This window comes from Citrus sinensis, chromosome 8, assembly GCF_022201045.2.
Source record: "Citrus sinensis cultivar Valencia sweet orange chromosome 8, DVS_A1.0, whole genome shotgun sequence".
Taxonomy (NCBI): Eukaryota; Viridiplantae; Streptophyta; class Magnoliopsida; order Sapindales; family Rutaceae; genus Citrus; species Citrus sinensis.
In genome coordinates, this window is record NC_068563.1 from 23,554,617 (window position 1) to 23,578,480 (window position 23,864).

Here is a 23,864-nt window from a genome sequence, read left to right on the forward strand (position 1 = left end):
TGTATAATTGATAGGTTATCAATTACCAAGCATTAATTATTTAATTGCTACTTAGAAGATCTGTTTATTATATTATAGATAAGCAAAAGCGAGTGAAAATGATGAATTTTACTCGTTATACTAAGCTCAAGTCCATGTTGTTTTTACATCAATAACCATATTTTAAACTAAGATAAATAATAATAAGATCAGTTTATTGCATTCTCCTGGAGCAAATGAATTGATCCCACGAGGCAAAATGCTAGAAATTAAAGCAATTTGCAAAACCAAAATGTAACAATTTGCTTTTACCACTAACTATTTACGATTTTCAAAATATTTTGCTAAAACCTATAATAAGTTGGAATAACTTGTTTATTTATTCTTTTATTAAAAATTTTGACAACAATGTATGAAGTAACAAATTATATTATGAAAGAGCCCTCACATACTACAAAGTTTGTATTATGATATGGTACCAATATAAATTTATCAGTTGAATAAGAGATAATAAAGTTTAAAAGCTAATTATCACATGACCCTACAAGAAAATGTCACCTCAATTGTCATATCAATTGAAATATAAAATTTGTTTCTCGACTTTACAAACTCATAATATTACTGACTATGAAAACATAAACAGTAAGTCATAAAATTTGAAATAGGAAGGAAAAAAAAAAAGGACCATCTCTTGTCATTCTCTCTTGAATAAAAAAAAAAAATTCTTAAAAGATTTGATAGTTTATTTTAGGGTTAAGTTATTTTAACTAAAAATTTTGGTACAAATCTTTAACTGTTGACTTCTAACAGTCTAATAGTATACATTAAAAGTTAAAATAATATTTAATAACAGTTATTTATTTAATATTAAATTACTTAAAATTAACAGCTCAAAATTTGTATAAATATTTTTTAAGTACTGTTAAGATTATCATTAGTTGGTCCCTTTTTTTAAAGGGAAATAGGGTATGAACTGCGAAGGGCACCATGATTCATGAAGCAGAGAAACGCGGCTTAAGGTCAATCTTCAAACCCGCTCAATTGTTCTCTGTCAGAGACAGAATCACAGCACACGTGATGGAATATAAAGTTTCATGTAATTTTACTTCTTTCCTAAATTTTGACAAAAATACACTTTGATCCAGATTTTTTGAAACTTTACAAATTCCACTATAAAAGTGACATAAAATTAAATGTTAGTGCTATAAAAGAAAATTTTCAAAATTCAGATGCATGTTAGTGGCTTCAACATCTACGGTTTATAGAATTATTTTGGGGCTCTTTGTTGAGTTTTGAAAGTGTTTTGAGTTAAACAATATATATATATATATAAAACTAGCCCTTAGGTTTTGCAAATAGCAAAACTCTATGAAGGACAATGATGATACATAAAATAAGACAACAGCTTTTTGATATACCAAAAAAAATGATATATCGGTTTTTGTTGAAACTAATTCCCTGAATTATTTTATTTTCTATTTTGCTGTTTTTGGAATTGGACACATGGGTATTACTTAACCATGGTAGCTGTTTTAATATTTTTAATTTTAGAGAAAATACAGAATTCATTTCCAAAAATAAATATGGTCGGTGCTTTATGCATTATATCATTAAAAAAAAAAAAACTCCCCACGTGGACTGAAAAATATGCATTTTATTTTCAAAGTCAAATCGCTAGATTTTGTGTTGTCTGGCGCGATACTCGAATTATATTCAACGTCTGATTTTCTGGAGTAATTCAACTTTGGAGAGTATTTAACGAAGGATCTAATCTAATCCGGCTAATTTGTAAATTTCTTAGCATCACATGGTGGAACTATGTATGGCTAAAACTTAAAAAAAAAAAAAAAAAATCACCGCCAATCTCTTACAATGCTGAATGATCAACCCCATGATTGAACAGACTATTCATATCACAGGGTGGCTGGATCCATGGTGATTCAGTTGTAGAAGATTGATGCTTTTACTTCACGTCAACTGCTATGAATTGATATTGGCATGCCATCACGGTTGCTCACAAACACCATCGCTTATGAACACATCGCTTGCACCAGCATGAGGGGGTCAGGCATATAAATGATATATGTAACCATCTCTCAATGTACCCGAATTTTCTTCTTTAGTTTGTCTTGCTCCCGGTATCTCTCCTGCCGTTCTCCTCTCTGGCGCTTTCTAGTTAACTGCTTATCTTTAGCTCTCTCTGCCTCAACTTCATTTCTCTTCCGCGCCTCCTTAAGCTTTCGCTTCTTCATCTGCATAACCCCAATAGAGTATATAAACACTTACAACTTGAAATAGCAGAGCAGCACATTAAGTGCCTAAATAAACAAATAGAAAAGTAGAACAAGAATGACACTATTAATTGTGCTGAATAGGTTTCACTATTAATTCTAAACTTAGGCGTCGGTGGATTCAAATTTCTTGGTCTACACATGCATACCTTCTCGTTTCTAATCAATTTAAGATGTTGAATAAGAGCATGGACTTTTCTTTCTTGAGGCTCCATGACTACAGCTCTACTATTTTCAAGAAATAGCCGTTTCCGGCTAGGAATATCTTTGGGCTTTGATTCAAATGGAAGAGCTGCCTGTAATGACTTAGGAATCACCAATGGGTTGAACTTCCTTGGTCTTCTCCCAATTGCCTGTCAAAAAAAAAAAAATGTTCAAGTTATTACAAATGACCCTAAAAAATTCCACAACCATCAACTTTGGGCAGAGGAAGAAACCATTGTTAAAAAGTTACACGCCTCACATCACAAATTACCTTGTAGAGTGAATCCTTGTTTACAGGAATCGAAAGATTATGTTCTCTCCGCAACTCAGCTATAGTTTTCATTCCTTGCCAGATCTTATCACTAGGCTGCATGGCTGTGGTCAGTGGGTTGTAAAATCGAGGAATTTCAACATCAGCCCATCCACGCATGAAAACAACATCGCTCAGCAGAATTCTGTCCTCAAAGGTGCACCTGGCAATCCCTTCTCTAGGTTGCCCTCCCTTCCTCTTGGGTTGGTTTCCAATCTCTTCTTTAGCAGCCTGACAACATAATCAAATTACAAGTTACTAGGCTCAGCCTACACTTGCTCAAGAAAAAATATTAATAATGAGCCAACATCATCAATTACAATCAAGGATTCTGACAATTTTCTGAGTAACAATTATGAAATTTAATGGGAAAAAGAAATTTGGAGAAGAAAAACAGACTTTGTGCTTTTTATTATGTACAAACAAGTATATGGAATGACAAAAACCAAAGAAAGCACAATAGGAACCAGAAAATGGATATAAACTTCCTCATTCAACTCATACCTTTTTCACCTGCCCACGGATTCCACTGACGGTACGAACCTCTTTACCTTCACATTGAGCCACTTCAAGATCTGAAGTAAACATATCTTTGATTAGTGCAGTTTTCTTGAATATCTGCAGGGATAACCAACCAGTGTAATTTTCTTCTTTATCTTTACTTCATGGTTGAACTCAAGTACAACTGCAGTTGCTGTAATCCTAAATGAAGCCTGACAAATCAAATGAAAGGATGTTTGGTTAATTCATAAAAAAAAATTAGAATTAAAAAAACAAAAAGGAAAAGAAAGAAAAAAAGATCTGAGGTGAAACATGCTCTAAACATGAGAAGCACAGAAAGTTTCCCTTTGAAATTTTATTATAGACAGGTTGTAGCAACAAGTAGAGAAGGCTGACCTGATTGTTGGAAAAATTCTGGATAGCAACCACCCCAGTCTGAGGAGGGGCAAGAGGACCCCAGAACATGGCAAGGCAATGCATGTGTTCTGGAGTGTACTTCAGCATGCGATGCCACCCATTACGGTCCTCTATGGCATAAACAGGGATAGTTTGGAAACGCCTCCATCCAATAGAAAGAATAATGGGATCTCTAGTCTTGAGTACCTTTTTGTGCCACCATCTGTGTCGTTTTAACCTAGCCTGGAAGACAAGCCATGAAAAATCTTATTGACCTAGAGATTTGTGAAATAAGACAAAGATATTACCTCTCAAAATTACAATCAAGGAGTATATCTGGAATTTCTACCAAATTTAATCCAAGGGACTTTAGCTGTGAACTTGTAGGCCATCATTTTTATATAAAAAATAAGTATTAAATCTTTTTGATAAGAGAAGAACCAAGAAAAAAATATGGAGTGCAGCGGCAGTCATTCATTACAATGACATAAATGAAACTATAACAGCTACAAATCTCTAAAAATGAAGAATGAAAATATATTCTGAAATTATTTAGTGAAAGAAACCCAAAAGATGCATGAGCTTTACAGCCCACAACAGTGAGGGCATGACATCAGGCATAAACTTAACTAGATGAACAAAGGACTTTTATCTAATTCATGAACCAGTTCTTTTTTCCAGGATGTCTGAGTCTGTTGTTTGAACTAAGCAGTCAGTAATTACCTATATACCTAAATATGTTATATCCAATAAACATCCACAAATTTTTTATATATACTTGAAAAAGTCAAAAAGAGAAGACAACCCAAATGAGGGGAAAAGCAAGAAAATGTATATCACCACTGCATATCAAGGTTATTCAAGTATTCTTACTTACCTGCATGCATCCGACATTTTCCTCACCAAGACCAATTCCTCCAACCAAAACAGGATGGCAGGGGTCAAAATGTTCGACCATCTCAAAAGGAACATCATGTATCTCCAATCTAAGATATGTTCCTGTTTGGAAGCCCTCTAACTCTCATCGAGTGACCTCGTCAAGATCGTTGAGCTCAGCTATATTCATTTGTTTGCGAAATTCAATCTCCTCCTTCATCTGGAAGAACCAAACATGCTTTAGCACTCAAAACATAACAGCAGTATGCAGAACACATTATGATGCATGCAAAAGTCTACCTTGTCAACCAGTCCAATTTCGTTAGGCTGGCCACAATGAAACTTTGCCCCATCTTTTTCATCTATTTCCTTCTCAGGTGATTCAGATCCATCATACTTAAAATAAAAGTCAAGGTCATCAAAGCAGATTCTACTAAAACCAAAATACAGGTTCTCCAATACGACTCACAACAACCAAAATTCATCAATGTCTTTCAGCAAAAATACCAACAGAAGAGGGATGCATCATCCCACTACAGCCACACCCAAATCCATCAATGGAGGTCAAGAAGCCAGCACTAGCAGAAGATGCATATATAATGAATATAATAAAAATAGCATAAGTCAGAAGAAAAAAAAAGGATATTGTGCATTGAATTTTGCACGTAGTGAAATCTTTTTCAATCTCCGCTCAACTGCTGACTCATATTCATTCTCAATTGCATTACTGCCTGAATTATCCTTAATGTGCCCTTGATGTTTCTCAACGGTTTCTAAATCTTCAAAATCACCAGAGACCGCATCATCACTGTCATCACCTTCAGAGTTACCCTTTGAAACTTGATTTCTCTGAGCAGCTTTGGACCAATCACCTGTAACAAAGCGGTCTCTGATACTTTCATATACTTCTTCACCTTTTGAGCTTTTAAGATCTCCATAACTATTAAATTTGGAACACTCATCCATATTGAAAAGTCTGCCATCCAATACTTCTCTCAACTTCTGCAATAAATTAAGAGGAATTAGAGACTGGCAAAAAACTAATTATATTCAGTTAACATCAAACTTGTATATCAATGTTAAAAGGCAATCTAGGAAATAACCACACAAATAATATCAGGACAGACCTTATTCCCTTCTACTTTTGCCCTAAAAAATTCATCATCATCACTTTCGTCACTGTCGCTGCTATCCTGCACTTCTTTGGACAAAGTTGCTGATGTTGGTGTTGATTTCCCATAGACAAGCTGAATCAGATTCGTGCATTGTCCGAAGGACTCTGTAAATAGAGAAAATACCACACAGAAAGACATCAAAATAGAGAAAATACCTATTTAAACTAATTAGGCATATATGGTGAAAATTATTCTACATAAACATCATATTGCATTTCATGATTCAAAACACCCTTTCTACCCATCTTAACTTGGCTCATGTCTGCTATATATAAACTAAGTAGGTATTACTCTTGAAGGCCAAAGCTGAAAATTTCTCACCCTTTTTAACATCTGCAGCTTCATGTAAGGACTCCATTTCCTCAGCGACATGTTTTTCACCAAGCCCATTGGAAGTTCCTTCCCTAGTTTGATACTGCTTGCCATGAATATACTCTGTATCATCATCCATATCTTTTGCGTTGTTGGTAGCATCTGATAAGCCATTAGGCCTCTGGCTGAAAAGGGAAATAATGCTCTTTTCTAACTTCTTATCAATCGGATATTTTGTATTTTGAAGCGATTTTACCAACATCACACCAACATCTTGATACTTTCCTAGTAATAGAAAAGAAACAATACTTGAGCCCAAAAAAGGGGGAAAGAAAGTGGGATGAATAGAAGATTATAAGATATTTGCCTTCTTTATCGTGCCTAGATTGTATAATTCAAAACAGCATATTTAAAGAAACAGGTAATCGAATATATCATCAAGAATCATCCGAAAACTTTACTATTCCACTTAAGCTAACTATGAAAGGTACTTCCATTTTATATTATTCAAACCAAGATCCACGAAAAAGTACTAGAGGTAAAGGTTAAAGGTTTGTATTCATCAACAAAACAACAACAAAAAAAAAGAAACAAATAGTGAACCTTTGCGGTTAGATTTCCCATTTTCATCATCCGCTTCAGAAAATTGAACAAAGTGGTCATTTATGTTAATATAGACCGCATCCTTGTCATAAAGGAGATCCCCAAGGCCAGACATGGGTGCGTAAAAAAGTTTTTCCTTATCACGCAGTCCCTTCTTTTTGGCAGCAGAAGGTAAGGGACAAGGATCAGCTAAGCCTGTGACACCAGCTAAACTGTAATCACCAGCGCCAGCAATATGCACCTGATTTGGGGGGGGGGGGGGGGGGAGGGAGGAACATTAGATCACAAATGGTTAATCTATTGGATAAGAGCAAGATAAATGATCATTTAATAGAAGGCAAACATCAAATACAAGTCCAGACATAATAGCCATATTGTTTTGCGTAAAACCTGGAAAGGAAATTTCCTTTTAAAGGTACACAATCTTAACCCATAAGCCACAAATGACCTCCAGAGCTATCATACTAACTAACGTGCCATGTAAATTGCAACTCTGTTCCAAATGAAAATTTTCTCATTAGTCAGCTTCTGTCCTAAGTTTCTTTAAGTTGCACTTTCAATGTATACCATATCAGCCACTGGAAAGCTAAGTGCATGAAGCTCCGTGTTACTTAAGCCTAACCAAGCTGAAAAATTTACAAATAGCTAATTCATCACCCTCTTCAAAGCTCAATTTTACATTTTACACATGAAAACTGCATTCATGAGCCCAATGAGATCAAGCTTTGCTTATTATGAAAGAAGATCTCTCTAAATTGTGCTTAATCAAGCTCTTTTTTCATCACAACTCACTTCTAGTTGATGACAGAATGATAAACAAATCCTTGTCTAATGGTCATCTATGTGAAAATTAGGTGCCTAAACCCACCTAAACTTAAAGTAACATATGTCCAGAAAGCATAAAATTTTGAATGGATCATATGCAACAATAACCTTATGTTGAGAAATGAACCTGCTTCTTACCAACATATTCTCAAAACGGAAAAAAATTCAAATGGCAAAGTGAGGTAAAGTGGTTTGCAATGCATACCTTAGTTCCCTTCTTCAGATTACAACCTCGCAGATAACCATAAATTGCAACATTTCTGTCACATTTATTATTCACATGCACTCTTTCAGGAGGAGTAACATCTTCAAAACGATCAACCAAGATATAAGGATGAGAAATTCTCCAGGACAAAGAATGAAATTTCATAACAGAGATAAATTCTGCAAGATTGCCAATATCTTTTTTCGTGTACCTAATGGATTAGGGAAAGATAAAAGAAAGAATTAACCTCAAAGACTTCTATAATTTGAAGATAACAATTTCACTACTATAGATAGTGAGATGTCCGTAATACAACGCACTGTCAATACACTTACTTCCCCTGAATGAGACCAGATAATTTAAATAGTTTTGCTCCATGGTATAGCTCCGTACCAAATCGATGCTTGAGGTGCTGCTTTGTTTTTCTTAGTTTCTTCTTATCCTTGAACTTATCAAGATGAGTAAGAACTCCCATAACATTCGGTAATCCATGATTTTGCATTAAATTAAGAAACTCAAAAGTTTCCTGTAAGAAACAAAATCCAGTCGCCAAAACAGAAAATTGCATTAACTACATTATTAAAAAAATATATATGCTGAGTTCGTTAACCACATGAAATTGGCAACATAAAACCATGCTATGGAAATCAAAAAAATGGAGAAAAAAAAGAGAGAGAAAAAGCTACAGCTCCATCAACACAAATATTCAGTGAAGTCCGTACCAAATAGAAATAATCCAAAATGACATCTCACCATTTCAAAACCATGACTTGCATCAATGAGAAGCAGTGCCAGGTCAGCAAATTTTGCACAATCAATCATGCCATTGATATCGTTCGGGCACTCCACAAATTGTAGGCGCCTTTTCTTACCTAACAAATTTTGTCACATCCTTCTCAATAAACTCCATTATGTTTTAAATCTAACGAAGAAATTACGTAAACACCTAACCTGATACAACAGTAACTGGTCCCCGAACCTCAGGTACTTTAAGCTTAGTATAATGCTTTATAAGACACTTTATTAACAAAGACTTCCCAACCTGCCACCACCATTTCATAAATTAAAAATCAACATCTAAAACTTTCAAAATTATCACTCAATTAAAGCATCAAGAAATCAAAATTAATTTAGAAATAAAAAATAAATTATGCAAAACCTGGGGCGGTCCCTGAACTACAACAACATATGGCGATGGTTCACCATAGGAGCGGTCTATAGTAGGAATGTGAAGCCGACGTTGCTCTTTCTCAGCCGTTCGCATCATTGATCGCTTGGCTTTCACGGATGAAGTGAACCCAAATGCCTAACAGATGATAATAACATTAATATTAATTAAAATCAGCGAAAAGAAAAAGAGTAATATTAGTTATTCACTTAAAGTAATGAAAAAGAAGTGTAGGTTGCAAATTAAGGACCTTAGGGTTTGGTTTCTTCTTGTCGTGTTTATTTATTTCCGATTTGGATATCTTTTTTGCCGAAGAGCCCGATTGGCGAGCTCTGTGAGCCTTGTGAGGCTGCTGTTCCATGTCGGCTAGTTTGATAGCTGACATTCGGCGTCGACGACGGAGAGGCCAGTTAATTCAGACGGCGGTGGCGCCGGTGGAGGGCTTATTTAAAATCCGCAGTGGCGATAGGGAAGTCGGTCGTTCAGGTGGCGGCGGGTTTTGTCTTTTCTTGTCGGTCCAAGTTGACCTAACTTGCATCGTAAGTATGTTTGAGTGATTTTTAAATAATTTTATTTTGTTAATGAGTGAGATTATATAGCACGCTATTAAACTCTTCATCACACTTTTTTTTTAATTAAAATTTTTATTATAAGATATAATTTAGTCAATTACTTATGTGATATTGTTATTTCTCTCCCTATTTCTTTCTCCTATCAAAATTTATAATAATGCATAAAGAATATTGCATTTAATGAATAAAATTGTTCAAAAATTAACAAATTCTAACTCTATTGTAATTTAAATAAAAGAGAAGGGTAAATACCCATTATTTAAAAATAAAAAATAGAAGTTTCTGTAACTTATTAGAATTTTTTTGTCAAATTTCAAAAGCACAAATTGTAAATGATAATAATAAATAAAATTAATAATGTTATAGTGAAAATTAAGAGAAAGATAAAGTTAATTTAACAAATAAGAAAAAAATTAAAAAAGAGAGAAATTAGTGTAGATTTTGACTATTTTTACACTAAGAGAGAAAGCACTTAGTCAAGGATAATTTTACAATTTTTGAGAATTAGTGAATTAAAATAATAAATTATAATTTGATAATTATTTTAATAAAAAAACTAAGGGTTGAAAAGAAATTAATGCTCACCCCATCTACTTTTAATTTTGAAAAAAAAATGAGGAAAACAATTGATTTAGACATTAAAAATTTATCGTTCTATAAGTTTAAACTCGAAATAATTTTTATCATAAAATCTCAAAATTCAGAGTTGTTTGAAAGGGAGAGCTTGATTACGAGCTACATATAGCTTTTGTGCAAGTGCTTTTCTGTTTGATATAAAAACTTGTAGGATAATTAAACAACTACAGTGTCTAGTTCATTGGTATGAAGACTATAATTCTATTACGACTTATGATCATCAAAATCCTTAATCTACCAATAATTTTAAATCTTCAATTCGAAAAAATAAGATTTTATTAATGGGGTCTATATATATCAAGCAAATATGATTTAATTATAAGAGATACCTGTATGACGTATCAGCCTAAGTCCTATAAGATGCAAGTATTTGTAAAGTTATATCTTATATGCAAGCCAGTGTTCTGTCCATCTTTTTAATTTGCATGCATGATAAACTTTTTTTCATTAGTTGACAGAATTAGACGTTCTTGATTTATGGAAATAGGAGCTAGCCTACCCAACTTGACTCATTAGGTGCTGTGTCACTTGTTTTCTCTGTTTTTTTTGTTTTTTGTTTTTTAAGTTTTTGGTATTATTACAATATATTAATATATTACAATTTAAGGCTTATTCAGAATGTAGACAAATATATTTAACAATGTAATGCATAATTTCATCAAGATAAATTCTGAAATTTATTCCCGTGGATAATATTTGGAGAAAAATCTATCTTGCTTTAGAATATTATATATGAAAATAGCCCCATGAAACTGGAATTTGGGCTGCAAATCAATTGTCACTTGTTTATAATATGTTTTAATTGAATATTTTCTAGACATCATTCTATTAATTATACCATTGGATGATAGTTTATATAAAAAAAAAATACTATCAATCATATATCCTCTTTGCTATTACCTTGTATTTATTATATAAACGAAAAGAGTTGAGTTATTAACATCAGAAGATTGCCAATTTTCCTTTTACACTAATTAATATATACCATTTGCCCCCTACTGCTTTTATAATAGCCAATAACGTTCCTGACAGTATAAATTTATAATATTATCCTCATTTTCGAATACTCTTTTGTTCATATTTATTATAGATTAAATAAATCACATGAATGGAAATTAAAATAAAAAATTAAGTACTAAAAATAAGAAATATATGTTTTGATGTTAAAAAAATTAATAATAAAAATATTTCTAGTACTTTTTTATTTTATAAACATTTTCTTATAATAAATATATAAAAAAATTATTATAAAATGATAAAAAAAATTAATTATAAGAAAACTTGAATGATAAATAAAAAATTATTATAAAAATAAATAATAAAATATTTTTCTTGTACTTTTTACATTTAATTTTAAAATCTTACAAAATATTTATTAGAAAAAAAGTTTACAAAATAAAAAAGTGCAAAAAAAAATTTTTATTGTTAATTTTTTTGTTCACATCAAAACATATATTTCTTGTTTTTAATGCTTAAATTTTTTATTTAGTATCTATTTGTATGATTTATTTAATTTATAATAAATATAAATAAAAGTATATTTAAAAATAAGAATAATATTATAAACTTATATTGTCAGGGAGATTATTAGTTATTATAAAAATAATAGGTGGTTAAATAATATATATTGATTACAATAAGAGGAAAATTGACAATCTCCCGATTTACACTCCTTCAAAAGACCAAAACTCTCCCGAAACTTTTTTTTTCCAAATAAACCCATACATACAAAAGATTTTTAAGTTTCGGTGCTTACAATGCATCCAACATTTATTCAATAAATAATCTTTTAAAACCTCACACCGCTTCAAGAACAAACTCTGTTTCTAGGTTTTCTTTTTCCTGCAAACCCGCTGAGTCACATGCAAGTTGTTCACCCTCTCAATTATCAATACCGTAAGAAGGGCAATTTTTTTTTTGGCTAAATTAGGTGAAATTTTATAGCTTCTTTGAATGATTTAGGTTTTGGAATAGGAGAGGTAAAATTACATTAAAAAAAAAAAGAAAGAGAAAAAACTTATTGAAGATAGCATAGATTTTTTAGCTTCACGCCCAAATTGAAAATTAAATGGAGTGACCGATCTGCTTTGGGTGATTCTCAAGGTAGGACCGTAGAAGCAAAATAGAATCAGCCTCTATAATTTGGATCACAAGAGGCACCAGGGAGAAGGCATTTCTTTAGAGATAATATTTATCAAAGGTTGATTGGGATTAAAGTCCGATAATATTCAAAATTGTTAATGGGGTGTATTTAAACTTAAACGGGTACACGCTTTTATATAGGGATGGCAAAAATCCCCACGGGGACGGGTACCCTCGGGGATTTTTCCCATTCGGGGAGAGTATGAGGATAATTTCATACTCAATTTCTTATTCGGGGAGGGGACGGGGATGAGGTGGAATCCCCATCCCCTACCCATTTCCCCATTTTAATTTTTAATTTTTTAAAATTACTAGTAAATAAATTATAAAATTATAAATATTGGTAAAAATAAAAAATATCAAAATATTTATATTAATATATTATTAAACTTTTAGGCCTAATTAGCTAATTAAAGTTCTAAATTTTTATTTAGGACATTAAAAAGACCGAGTAGATTCTATTAGCCAAATATTTTTTTTAATTTTAATATTCTTTAAATATTTTAAACTTAAATCTATTTTTTATTTAATTTTAGATGTTATAATTGCCCACAGCGAATCACAATTTTAATATCTAATCTAATATAATCTAATATTTGCTTTTGATTTGCTCCGATTTAACTATTGTGTTGTAAAAGGAATAGTCCACATTTATAAAGTGCCCACGCCACCATTGAAAAAGTTAATTTTGAATTTAAATTCGATTTTATTTGTAACAATTTTGTATTAGACTATTAATTTGTTCATGATAGTTTGTAAAAGAAGTTTATATCCCTTGCATGTTGCGTTACTTACTAATTTAATGTATGTGACTTTTGTAATAGATATTAATGTAAGATATATTTCGAACTTTACTTTTATTTGAATTTTTTATTTTAATATGATTAACTCAAAATTAAAAAAAAATATATTAGTTATTCGGGGATCGGGGACCCTTAGGGATCCCCTGTTATTATTCAAGGAGGAGATAGGGATTCTCTCAAGTAATTCTGACAGGGACGGGGAGGGGATGGGGACATATACAAAATATCAGAGATGGGTACAAAGAGACCGGTCTCCTCCCCTCCCCTCCCCTCCCCTCCCCATTGCCATCCCTACTTTTATAAGGACTTTCGTGGGGGTGTCAGAAGCCCAACTCAAAAGAAAATCACCAATGAGACTTGCTTTGATGAGCCGGCAGTGTCCAACATCACCTGTTGGACATTTCCATGAACTATTGGATCTTCTCTATGTCATCAGCCCTCCGGCCAACTGATGCAAGTTATAATAAACATTACCAGAAATCTTAACTGGAAGCTTTGATTGAAAGATTGTCATTTGCATTTTTACAATTTATTTGTGTTTCCAATTTTTCCATCGCCCTTTCCCCTCTTATTTTGCATTTCTACTATGATTTTCACAATAATTAATAATAAAACAAAAACGAGTGGCTTCTGAATTTTATTTTATTTTTTTGTCAGAAAAAAATAATAAAAAAAGTTTTACAAAAGTGATTAACGATTATAAATAATATGAATAGGTAACATTTTTAGGTAACATTATAAATAAGTAAAGTATGGTCACTTTTTATTTGACCGTCTTCGCGAATAAGTCAAAGCCGCTTCTCTCTGTCACTGATTTTCCGTCCATCCATGGCTGCTTCACCTTCAGAACCTCCATCACCAGCAGCAGAAGGTATCATCAATGTATTTTGGGACGACGGAATGCTGAATCACGACACTGGAAAAGGCTTGTTCGACACAGGATTTGACCCGGGCTTTCTTGAAGTGCTGGAGAAGCACCCAGAGAACAGTGACAGAATCAAGAACATCGTATCGATCCTCAAACGAGGACCCATCTCTCCGTACATCTCTTGGCACTCTGGGATACCTGCTCAAATCCCTCAATTGCTCTCCTTTCACACTCCAGGTCCTCTCTTTTCTTCCCTTCCTCTGTTTTTATTTTTTATTTTTTTATTTTTAGTAAAGAATCGTATCATATCATATGTTGATTCTCCAGATTATATTAATGAACTTGTTGAAGCGGATAAAGGTGGTGGGAAAGTGGTCTGTGATGGAACATTCTTGAACCCTGGTTCATGGGACGCCGCACTTCTTGCTGCCGGTTCTACATTATCAGCAATGAAGCATGTTCTTGATGGGCATGGGAAAATTGCCTATGCACTGGTTAGACCTCCTGGTCACCATGCCCAGCCTACTATGGCTGACGGGTACTGCTTTTTAAATAATGCCGGTTTAGCAGTTCAATTGGCTTTGAACTCGGGTTGTGGGAAGGTTGTGGTTATAGACATTGATGTTCATTATGGCAATGGGACTGCAGAGGGGTTCTATCGGTCAAATAAAGTTCTTACAATCTCCCTCCATATGAATCACGGGTCTTGGGGACCTTCCCATCCACAGAACGGTACTGTCGATGAGCTTGGTGAAGGTGAGGGTTTTGGCTATAATTTAAACATTCCTCTACCTAATGGGACAGGCGACAGGGGATATGTACATGCCATGACCGAGTTGGTTATCCCAGCCATTCAGAAATTTGAGCCTAATATGATAGTTCTGGTTGTTGGCCAAGATTCAAGTGCCGTAAGTTAATCTTTCTTTTCATCCTTATTGATTTTTTTTTTTTTAACTTCATTAGTGATCTGTATTCAAGAAGTATCTTTTGAAATTTTGAGATGAGAATTGTGGAATTGTATGCAAGTTGAGATCTCAGTATGAGCAATTTGTGACTTGTTATACATGTCTATCTTTAGAAAGGACTTCAGCATTATTGAAACATATAGAAACAAACCACTGAAAAGTAAACTGTATCATAGAGAACCGATATCAAAAAAGGAAATATGACACCTATTGGAGCTAGAGTCTAGAATGAAAAACTATGGGAGTTGTGACATATTAGGTATCTAATCATCATCTAGGCTTATAAAGTGGCTGCTGCTCAATAGTTAAAGTCTTGTATCTGATCGAGCCGTCCAAGTTGGCAATTTGTCAGGGGGGTATCATGTCTAAGTGAGCAGCAGTCTCCTTAAAGCAGCTGTCAAACCTGCCACATGACATTTTTCAAGTGGTTATAGGGCAACCAAAGCAAAGCATGTTGGTAGAAGGCTTACCCGAAGTGAGAAAGGACGCTCTTCCTTTAGTTGACCTCTTTTCTTTGCAGAACACTTCTCTCCAAGCTTAAACCTTCATCAAGATCTTACCTTGAACACTTTCCTTTGCTGAATTTTCCTTTAACCAACCTCTTTGCTTGATCAAGCTCTCCTCTATTTTGCCAAGTGGCATTTGCAATGGACACACTGTCTCTGGTATAACATGGTGAACTATTTGACTTAATTCATTTGTGCACTGGACCGTTGCTGTTTACAGAAGTGTGGTTTTAAGGTTTCCGAGTTTCCGGTCCTATATTATAATTTTAATGGATTTACTATGCTTTATTTATAGGTTATTTGCCATATAAAAGAAAAGAGACATCTATTATTCCCTGACATTCACAATGTTGTTTCCTAGTTGGTCCTTAAATTTTAAGATTTAGGTAAATTTCTACATCTATTAAGGAAGCATATACTTTTATGGGATTAATAAATTTTAAGATTTAGGTAAATTTCTAAATCTATTAAGGAAGCATATACTTTTATGGGATTAATAAGATACTGATGCTTCATGGGTGTTAATTGAAATGGTTCCGGTAGTACAAATTTAGCCAAAGTTTGAATTTATTATGTATAATTAAGGGTGGATGGATAGCTGACACATCAAACATATTGGTACAGCTTGTTTTTGGCCTTAGATCACTGGCGTTGAAAATATACGAATATTTTATGGCATGTGCTAGAACTGATTCTAATAATGACTCCTATGATTCCTAGTCAGATTGAACTAAAATGAGAACTTGAAATTATGCAATAATTTAATAAAATACTTTTAATGTAACAACATGCTAATACATCTCCGCCTTATTAGTCCTCCTGATCAAGCAGTGTTTTATAAATGCATCCAGATTATATTCTACCTATATCCTGCATCCCTTCTCAAGATGGAGGGACAGGCATCAAGATCCTAGATCAATAGCTTCAGTCATCAATCCATTTCAACATCAGAAGTTGTAGTTACTATGCCAGGAAATATTATATGTTTGCAAATTTCATCACGGAAGTATAGTTAGCTTACCTCTGTTATGTACTTTTAGATTTTTTGTGTTATATTTGTTATAATTTTACTCTAACTGTTGACACAGTAGTTTCTTAAAAGTTTATGCATTTTTGTAGTTTGATCCAAATGGAAGGCAATGCTTGACAATGGATGGTTATCGGGAGATGGGGAGGATAGTCCGCAGCCTGGCAGATAGGTACAGTGGTGGTCGTCTTCTTATTGTCCAAGAAGGTGGATATCATGTTACTTACTCAGCCTATTGTCTTCATGCAACACTAGAAGGTGTCCTTAACCTCCCACTTGCCCTATTGTCTGATCCCATTGCATATTACCCAGAGGATGAGGCATTTTCTGTAAAAGTTATTGAGTCCATTAAACAGTACCAAAATGATGTCATACCATTTTTAAAGGGATCTTGATATGGTGGATTTTTTTCTTTTTTCAAACCTCATTTAGAGATTGTAAAACTATATTCATGTGTATTTTAGTTCTTAATTCACAAAAAAATAAATAAATAAATAACAAAGAGTTGATTGTAGGAATAAATACATATTGTATGTTACTTTGCTCGTTTATTTCGTTCTTTTGGAGGATTTGTTAATCTCATAATAGGAGATGGAGATGACAATGTATATAATCAAATTTAACTGTTTCCCTTTCCTGCATAGGAATCCAAAGGTTCTCCAAACATTCATGTTGTTTCTGACATTTTTGATGTCCAAAAGATTTGCGTCATTTGAATTTGAGCATATATGAAGTGTTGACTTTTGAAAATTTCTTTGAATTCTTCTATTAGATGGTGGATAAGGTAGATCGCAAGTGTCCACAATCTTCACCTTCAGATATTGCTCGTCACTTATCACAAGACAGATATTACTAGAAAGGCTACTTTAAATGTTACCCTTTTCTTGGTTGACGGTGTTCAATCAGTTGTATGCAATTTATATGATCTGGGTTAAAAATTTCCCAAAATGTTTGTACTAATTAGTTGATAGTGTTAATCGATATTTGATAGTGCTTCTTCTGCTTCACATTCACGACCCTGTATATGCAAGCACTTGTACCTATTATATTACTTTTGGCTGTACAATCTCACACAACAATAGAACTAGAAAGGTAACTCATCTAGGCATTAACTTATCTACTGATCTGTTTCTCTTCGAAAGGTTCATATCATATTAGTTTGGATCAAATAGCTTCCACGACATGCTTTTGGTTTATTGAAACACGGTATCCATCCTCAAAAACAGGACCCATCTCTCCTTACATCTCTTGGCACTCTGGAAGACATGCTGAAATCCCTGAATTGCTCTACTTTCATACCCTAAGTGAGACCAACATATCAGGTACATTTTATACCATTCTTGATCAACTACCAGACATCTCTGCAGCTGCAGACTGCAGTTGCCATCTTTCTTCTGATGATATATCGTGCACGCAGTGTGACAAACTGACTAATGCATGGCCCACTTCTATAGAATGGAATAAATCGATGCCAATCCTTTCATGCTGTAACAATAGAGTCGTAATCAAGGCCACCGAATCCTACAGAAGAGATCGCATGATCAGCTCAGAGACAAGTTTTACCTGATTTTAGATCAATCATTATAAAAAATGCTAGTCACAGATTTCATGGAAGAAGAATGTACATTCAAAGATAATAGAGAAAAGAAAGAGAAAGTATTACCACTGAGAACACAGAAGGGTCGGATTTTGCAAGAGAATCAAAAAGGTCACAGATAGATTACCGCATATCCAACTCAGCAGAAGCAAGAAGTGGAGAAAGTGAATTGAGAACTTCTTTAGTACTCTCAGTCCCTGCTACCGGTAGGATATCTCGAAGAACTTGCACAGCTTTAACAGAGACCTCTGCAGGACAATGATTTTCAGAAGTCACAAAAAAGTTAACTCATCCTAAAAAGTTGTAAGGTACTTTTACCTCAATCCTTAACTCAATTAGCTAAGAAGGGTAGCAACATATTTACAATTTTCCTTGCTGTCTCCCCAGAAGATATAGGATCTTTAATACACTTGGATAACAATTTCAAAATTCTAATCACTGTCTCCCCAAAATATTTGACAAATTTCCTGGTACAAAAAAATAAAAATTAAAAAAATAAAAATTTTAGGTCAATTATGTGGGCAATCAAAATGATAAACAGTTCCCACCCTCCACAAATTTAATTAGTAAAGCAAACGACATTTTAGACAATGGTTTTTTTCTTTTTAGGGTTTTGGTTTGCCCAAAAAAGGTTATTAAACAAGTATATATTAAACATAGGGAATGCCAAGATCTACTTATGACAAAACAAAGTTTTAGAAGAGAGAAAACGAACAGGCATATGAGCACACACATAGGGGAATCCTTGAATTTTCACGAGATGAAATTCGGCAGACACATGAAAAAGAGATTTTTCATCAATATGAAGTTTCAAAACTTTAATTCTTAGACATTTCCACATGGAAAAATATAATAGAAAAAATCACCAGGCAAGCATCATTGCTACCACTTGGCTGCACTCTGAAAGAGATGATGCAAGCTGAAGATAAGTGTCTCAAGATTTGGAAGTAGAACTGTTTTGATAGCACTGTCTTCATCATCCAACTCATTATCAAGATTCAGAAGGTTCCCGATGAACTTTAGAATGAAGGATAGAATTGCTTTAGAGGCAGTCTTGACAGTTAAAATTGAAAATATATTTGGAACCTGATTCTTTTCCCTACGAAAATGTGATACGAGCCAGTGGCTTCTGCTCATGGCTAAAAAGCAAGAGAACATTGAACTTGGTTTCTCACTACTAGAACCCTCCATCTTGAAAGCATCGATCAAAGGTTTCACCGACTCAAAGAAGAAGTCCCAGAAATAACAATCATAATCATAGTCCTCGTACTTATTAAGAACAGTGGAAAGTACTCTCAGACATAAGGATCTTAAATCCTTGAGCTGCTTCCTGGCTGAACTGGTCTGTGCACAATTTGACAACTTCATTTCAGTTTCAAAGATGTAAATGAAAATGACCAATTGGAACTTCACGAACTATATAGATTGCTTACTACAGCATTACGAATTTCATCGCATGACGGTCCAACTTGAAGAAGAAAAAAAACAATGCTTTTTCAAAGCATAAAAACAATAGCCAAAAGGCCAGCGTAGAGTACCAGTAACTGAAAACAAGCGTTAAGACATAAAAAGAAAAATAAAGGATAAAAGTAAATGAGAAATCCTCTATCTAACCAGCCTTACTGAAATAAAACATAAGATAATGATCAACTACTTTAGGCATTTCATTCAGATATCCACAAAAATGGCTCAGTGCCTCAGTTTCAATTATCTTTAAAAGAGTCTAATAATAATAATTCTAGCTCTCAATAAAATTCTCCAAATGCATGGTCCTCATCTTGTTTTCTTATGCGAAACGAAGTTGATGACCTTGCAAATGAACGTGGTGTGCAATAAACTTAAGTATGAAAATTGCTTTGCTGTAAGTAGTACTGGTAGAGGAGGTGGTCTGGCTATGCTCTGGAACTCAGAAACGAATGTGCAAGTCAAATCTTTCAGTAAGCACCACATCGATGTTGAAATTCAGATGGAAAATGGTAGACAGGTTCGGTGCACAAGGGTCTATGGTCACCTAGAAACGAGACAAAAAAGGCATACTTGGACTTTACTGAGGCGTTTAACAGATTTATCTTCTAGTCCCTGGCTTTGCTTTCGAGATTTTAACGAAATCCTTCATCCATGTGAAAAGAATGGAGGTAATGAGAGACATCCAAATTTAATCCATGATTTTAGAGAGGCCTTGAGGGATTGTGACCTCCTAGACGTGGGATTCGAGGGGTACCTTTTTACTTGGAGCAATGGACGGTATGGCCCTACCTTCGTTGAAGAAAGGCTTGACAGATTTGTGAGTAACAATGCTTGGAGGGACATATTTTCGGACTGTGCAGCCACCAACATTGACACATGGACCTCGGATCATTGTCCTGTGTTGATGAAGGTTCAAGAAAGGGGTAACGGGATGATCAATAACAAAAGGCAAGCCACTCGAAGCTATTACGAAGATATGTGGAGCCCCTACGATGCGTGTAAAGAGATTATTGAGGAGGAATGGAGCTGGCAAGGAAGTGGGAATAATGAGAACCTTGTGCACCTATTTCAAAAGGTTTCCAAGAAATCTTTGTCCAGGCTACTGTAGTGGAGTAAGGAAGAATTCTGAGGAAGACAAAAGAAGCTGGAGAAGCTAATAAAACAGCTTCAAAGCCTCAAGCAGAGAAGAGTGCAGTATGAAAATGGGGATTCGATTAAAGAGATGGAAAGGAAAATCCAAAATATGCTAGCTTATGATGAAATATATTGGAAACAACGCTCAAGGGCTGACTGGCTGAAGCAAGGGGACAGGAACACAAAATTTTTTCACCATAAGGCATCATCAAGAAAAAAAGAAGAACCGGATTTGGGGAATTGAAAATGAAGCTGGAAGGTGGATTGATAAAGCTGAGGAAGTAGAGTATGAATTCTGCAAATATTTCTCAAATTTGTTCACTTCGTCCAAGCCAAATCAAGTTCAAATAGCAGCTGCTCTTTCTGGAATTTCTCGGAGAGTTACTAGTGAGATGAATGAAAAACTGGAGACGCCTTTCACAGCTGACGAAGTAGTGGAAGCTCTTTCTCAAATGTGCCCGACCAAGGCTCTGGGTTCCGATGGCTTGCGAGCAGTTTTTTATCAAAAGCACTGGCACTTGGTTAAACAAGGGGTTATCTCTACATGCCTTCACATCCTCAATAAGCAAGGTACCATAGCCCCCCTCAACCACACTTACATTGCCTTAATTCCGAAAAAAGAGAAACCTAGGAAAATTACCGACTTTAGGCCTATTAGTCTATGCAATGTCATTTATCGGATTGTTGCTAAAGCCATAGCTAATAGACTTAAGCATGTTATGCACAAAATTATCTCCCAAATGCAAAGTGCCTTCATTCCCGATCGGTTGATTACCGACAACATCATTATAGGCTATGAGTGCCTCCATAAGATAAGGCACTGCAAATGAAGAAAAAATGGATTGGTGGCCCTGAAACTTGATATCAGTAAAGCTTACGACAGGCTGGAATGGAATTTCTTAGAGCACACAATGGAGTCTCTCGGTTTCTCAAAGGGTTGGATCAACCTAATTATGCGATGTGTAAGCTCCGTTTCATTTTCAGTTGTTATAAATGGTGTCGTGAGCAGGGTAATTCAGTCTCAGAGAGGATTACGCCAAGGCTGCCCCATTTCCCCGTACTTGTTCATCATGTGTACAGAGGCATTTTCTTCCCTTCTGCTACAAGCGGAGCAGCAAAGGCTCATCCATGGACTGTCATTTGGGAAGGACTTAAAGATCTCACATCTCTTGTTTGCGGATGATAGTCTGGTCTTCACGAGAGCGTCGGTTGCTGATTGTCAAAACTTGAAAAGGATCTTTGAATGCTACTCGATAGCCTCTGGTCAGCTGTTCAACTTCGAGAAATCATCTATGTTTCTCAGCGGTAACATCCAGGATGGGCAAGCTTCAACAATTAAGGGAATTTTTCAGCTCAACATTGTCTCAAGGCATGAAAGATACTTAGGCTTTCCTTCTACGATTGGAAGGAAGAGAAGTAATTTTTTTAATGACATCAAGCTGAAGATTTACAAGGTATCGAGTTGGCAGCATAAATTATTCTCCTGTGGGGGTAAGGAGGTCTTGATTAAGGCTGCAGCTCAAGCCGCTCCTGCATACGCAATGAGCGTCTTTAAGATTCCCTTGGGCATTTGTGATGATATTCAGAGAGTATTAGCAAACTTTTAGTGGGGCTCAAAGAAGGACAAGAAGAATATTCATTGGTCAAGATGGGATAAGCTAAGTCATTCCAAGTGTAGAGGAGGTATGGGATTCAGGGACTTTTCGAGCTTCAATCAAGCGTTATTAGCAAAGCAAGGCTAGAGGATTTTTCAATTTCCAAACTCTCTGGTGGCAAGAAATTTACAAGCTAGATACTTCCAGAACAATGAGTTTTTGAATGCTGGGCTCGGCTCCAAACCCTCCTTCATATAGAGAAGCATCTTATGGGACTGGCAAGTAATTTCCAAGGGATCAAGATGGAGGGTTGGAAATGGTCAAAGCATTTTGGTTCATAAGTCGAATTGGTTACCCAAGCCCTTTTCCTTCAAACCAATTGCCAGACCAAATTTACTAGCTGATGCAGTAGTTGCTGAGTTAATCGATGATGAGCATAGCTGGAATGAGAGTCTGATTTACAACTTTTTTGACAAAATGGATGCGTCAACAATTGTTAGAATCCCACTCTCTAGAAGACCAATGAGGGATGAAGTTATTTGGCATTATGATAAGAGAGGCCAATACACAGTCAAGAGTGGTTATCAGATTGCTTTGAGCCTGAAACTTCCAGTCACTCCGTCAAGTTCAGAAAATTCCAATAGCCAATGGAAGTTTATCTGGTTGCTCACTCTGCCTGAGAAGATAAAAAATTTTGTGTGGAGGGCTGCAAAAAACATTCTCCCATCAGCTGAAAATATGTGGAAGAGGAAGGTTATTCAAGAACCCTTGTGTCAACTCTGCAAAAATGGAATGGAGACTATCTTTCATGCTCTAGTAGGCTGCAAGCCTGCAAGGTTGCTAAGAAAATCTGGAAAACCACCAAATTTGCAGATGACCTGAAGGGTAGTAGTGATCAAGATATCCTGAGTTTTTTACTGGGTTTAAATTCAAATAGAAGCAAAGCTGATATGAAATTTCTGGTGGCGATTCTCTGGATGACATGGAATGCAAGGAATAGCTGGCTTTTTAAAGGCAAAAAAGATAATCCTCAAATCCTTGTTTCCATGGCTGAAGCTGTGATGGAAGCTTATCAAAGAACCCAAATTCCAGCAGCTGCTCATATTGGCAATCAGCGAAGCTTGATCCACAAGGCTTGGAATCCTCCCCAAAGAGGGTACTTCAAAGTCAACGTGGATGCTGCTACCAACTCAGAGAAGCAAATCTCAGGCCTAGGGGCTGTAATTCGAGATGAGAATGGGAATGTGATTGCAGTTGCTATTAAGGTGTCAAAATACTTTGGGGAAGCTGCTTATGCAGAGGTAGAAGCTATTGATTGGGGCCTGCAGATTGCTGATCGTGCAAGCTTAAACTTGCTGGTGGTGGAATCAGATGCTCAAGAGGTTGTTAAGCTGGTAAACAACAACTAGGGCTGCAGATCCGAGATCTTCTGGATTATTTCAGAGGTGCAAAGTATGTTGAAGAATTTTGACTCTATATGTGTTCATTATACTCATAGATCTTGTAATGCTTTAGCCCACTCTCTAGCAAAACTAGCTCTAGAGAGACTTGAAATTGTTGTGTGGATGAGTTCATTCTCTCTTCATTTGCTGTACTTATTTTCTTCTGTGAAATGAAGGTATTTTCCTTTCAAAAAAAAAAAAAAAGTCTCATAACAAATGACATTCCGCAACTTTAAATATGGAAAGAACATTACCAGGCCATGAT

General features: G+C 35.0%; 2 protein-coding genes across 5 annotated transcripts; one reads left to right on the forward strand and one right to left on the reverse strand.

The window, feature by feature from the left end:
* Window positions 1–1,614: 1,614 nt before the first annotated feature.
* Window positions 1,615–9,464, reverse strand: LOC102610796 (uncharacterized). The gene is given in 18 exon segments (XM_015531405.3): window positions 1,615–2,231; window positions 2,420–2,623; window positions 2,746–3,015; window positions 3,289–3,404; window positions 3,407–3,497; window positions 3,682–3,924; window positions 4,559–4,777; window positions 4,858–4,954; window positions 5,204–5,559; window positions 5,685–5,836; window positions 6,054–6,329; window positions 6,648–6,888; window positions 7,678–7,888; window positions 8,013–8,203; window positions 8,431–8,549; window positions 8,629–8,719; window positions 8,837–8,983; window positions 9,096–9,464. Coding segments are annotated over 18 exon segments (3,315 nt in total). The 5' UTR covers window positions 9,231–9,464; the 3' UTR covers window positions 1,615–2,075.
* A 4,285-nt stretch (window positions 9,465–13,749) lies between these two features.
* Window positions 13,750–17,415, forward strand: LOC102610084 (histone deacetylase 8). Of its 4 annotated transcripts, none has more exons than XM_006481478.4 (4): window positions 13,750–14,103; window positions 14,194–14,774; window positions 16,457–16,622; window positions 17,137–17,415. In XM_006481478.4, the coding sequence occupies exons 1-4, from the start codon at window positions 13,827–13,829 to the stop codon at window positions 17,145–17,147; spliced, it is 1,035 nt and encodes a 344-aa protein (XP_006481541.1). In that variant the 5' UTR covers window positions 13,750–13,826; the 3' UTR covers window positions 17,148–17,415. The 4 variants fall into 4 exon arrangements, with proteins under 4 accessions (XP_006481541.1, XP_006481542.1, XP_024955943.1 ...); XM_006481479.3 differs by having other exon boundaries at window positions 16,457–16,571; XM_025100175.1 differs by having other exon boundaries at window positions 16,457–16,536.
* The last annotated feature ends 6,449 nt before the right edge of the window (window positions 17,416–23,864 follow it).

Bases quoted from the DNA above. Each gene is read 5' to 3' on its own strand.
- LOC102610084 (XM_006481477.4), top strand. From the start codon at position 13,827: ATGGCTGCTTCACCTTCAGAACCTCCATCACCAGCAGCAGAAGGTATC. The intron at 14,104-14,193 runs GTCCTCTCTTTT...TTGATTCTCCAG, and splicing joins GCTCTCCTTTCACACTCCAG to ATTATATTAATGAACTTGTT. The intron at 14,775-16,456 runs GTAAGTTAATCT...GCATTTTTGTAG, and splicing joins TTGGCCAAGATTCAAGTGCC to TTTGATCCAAATGGAAGGCA.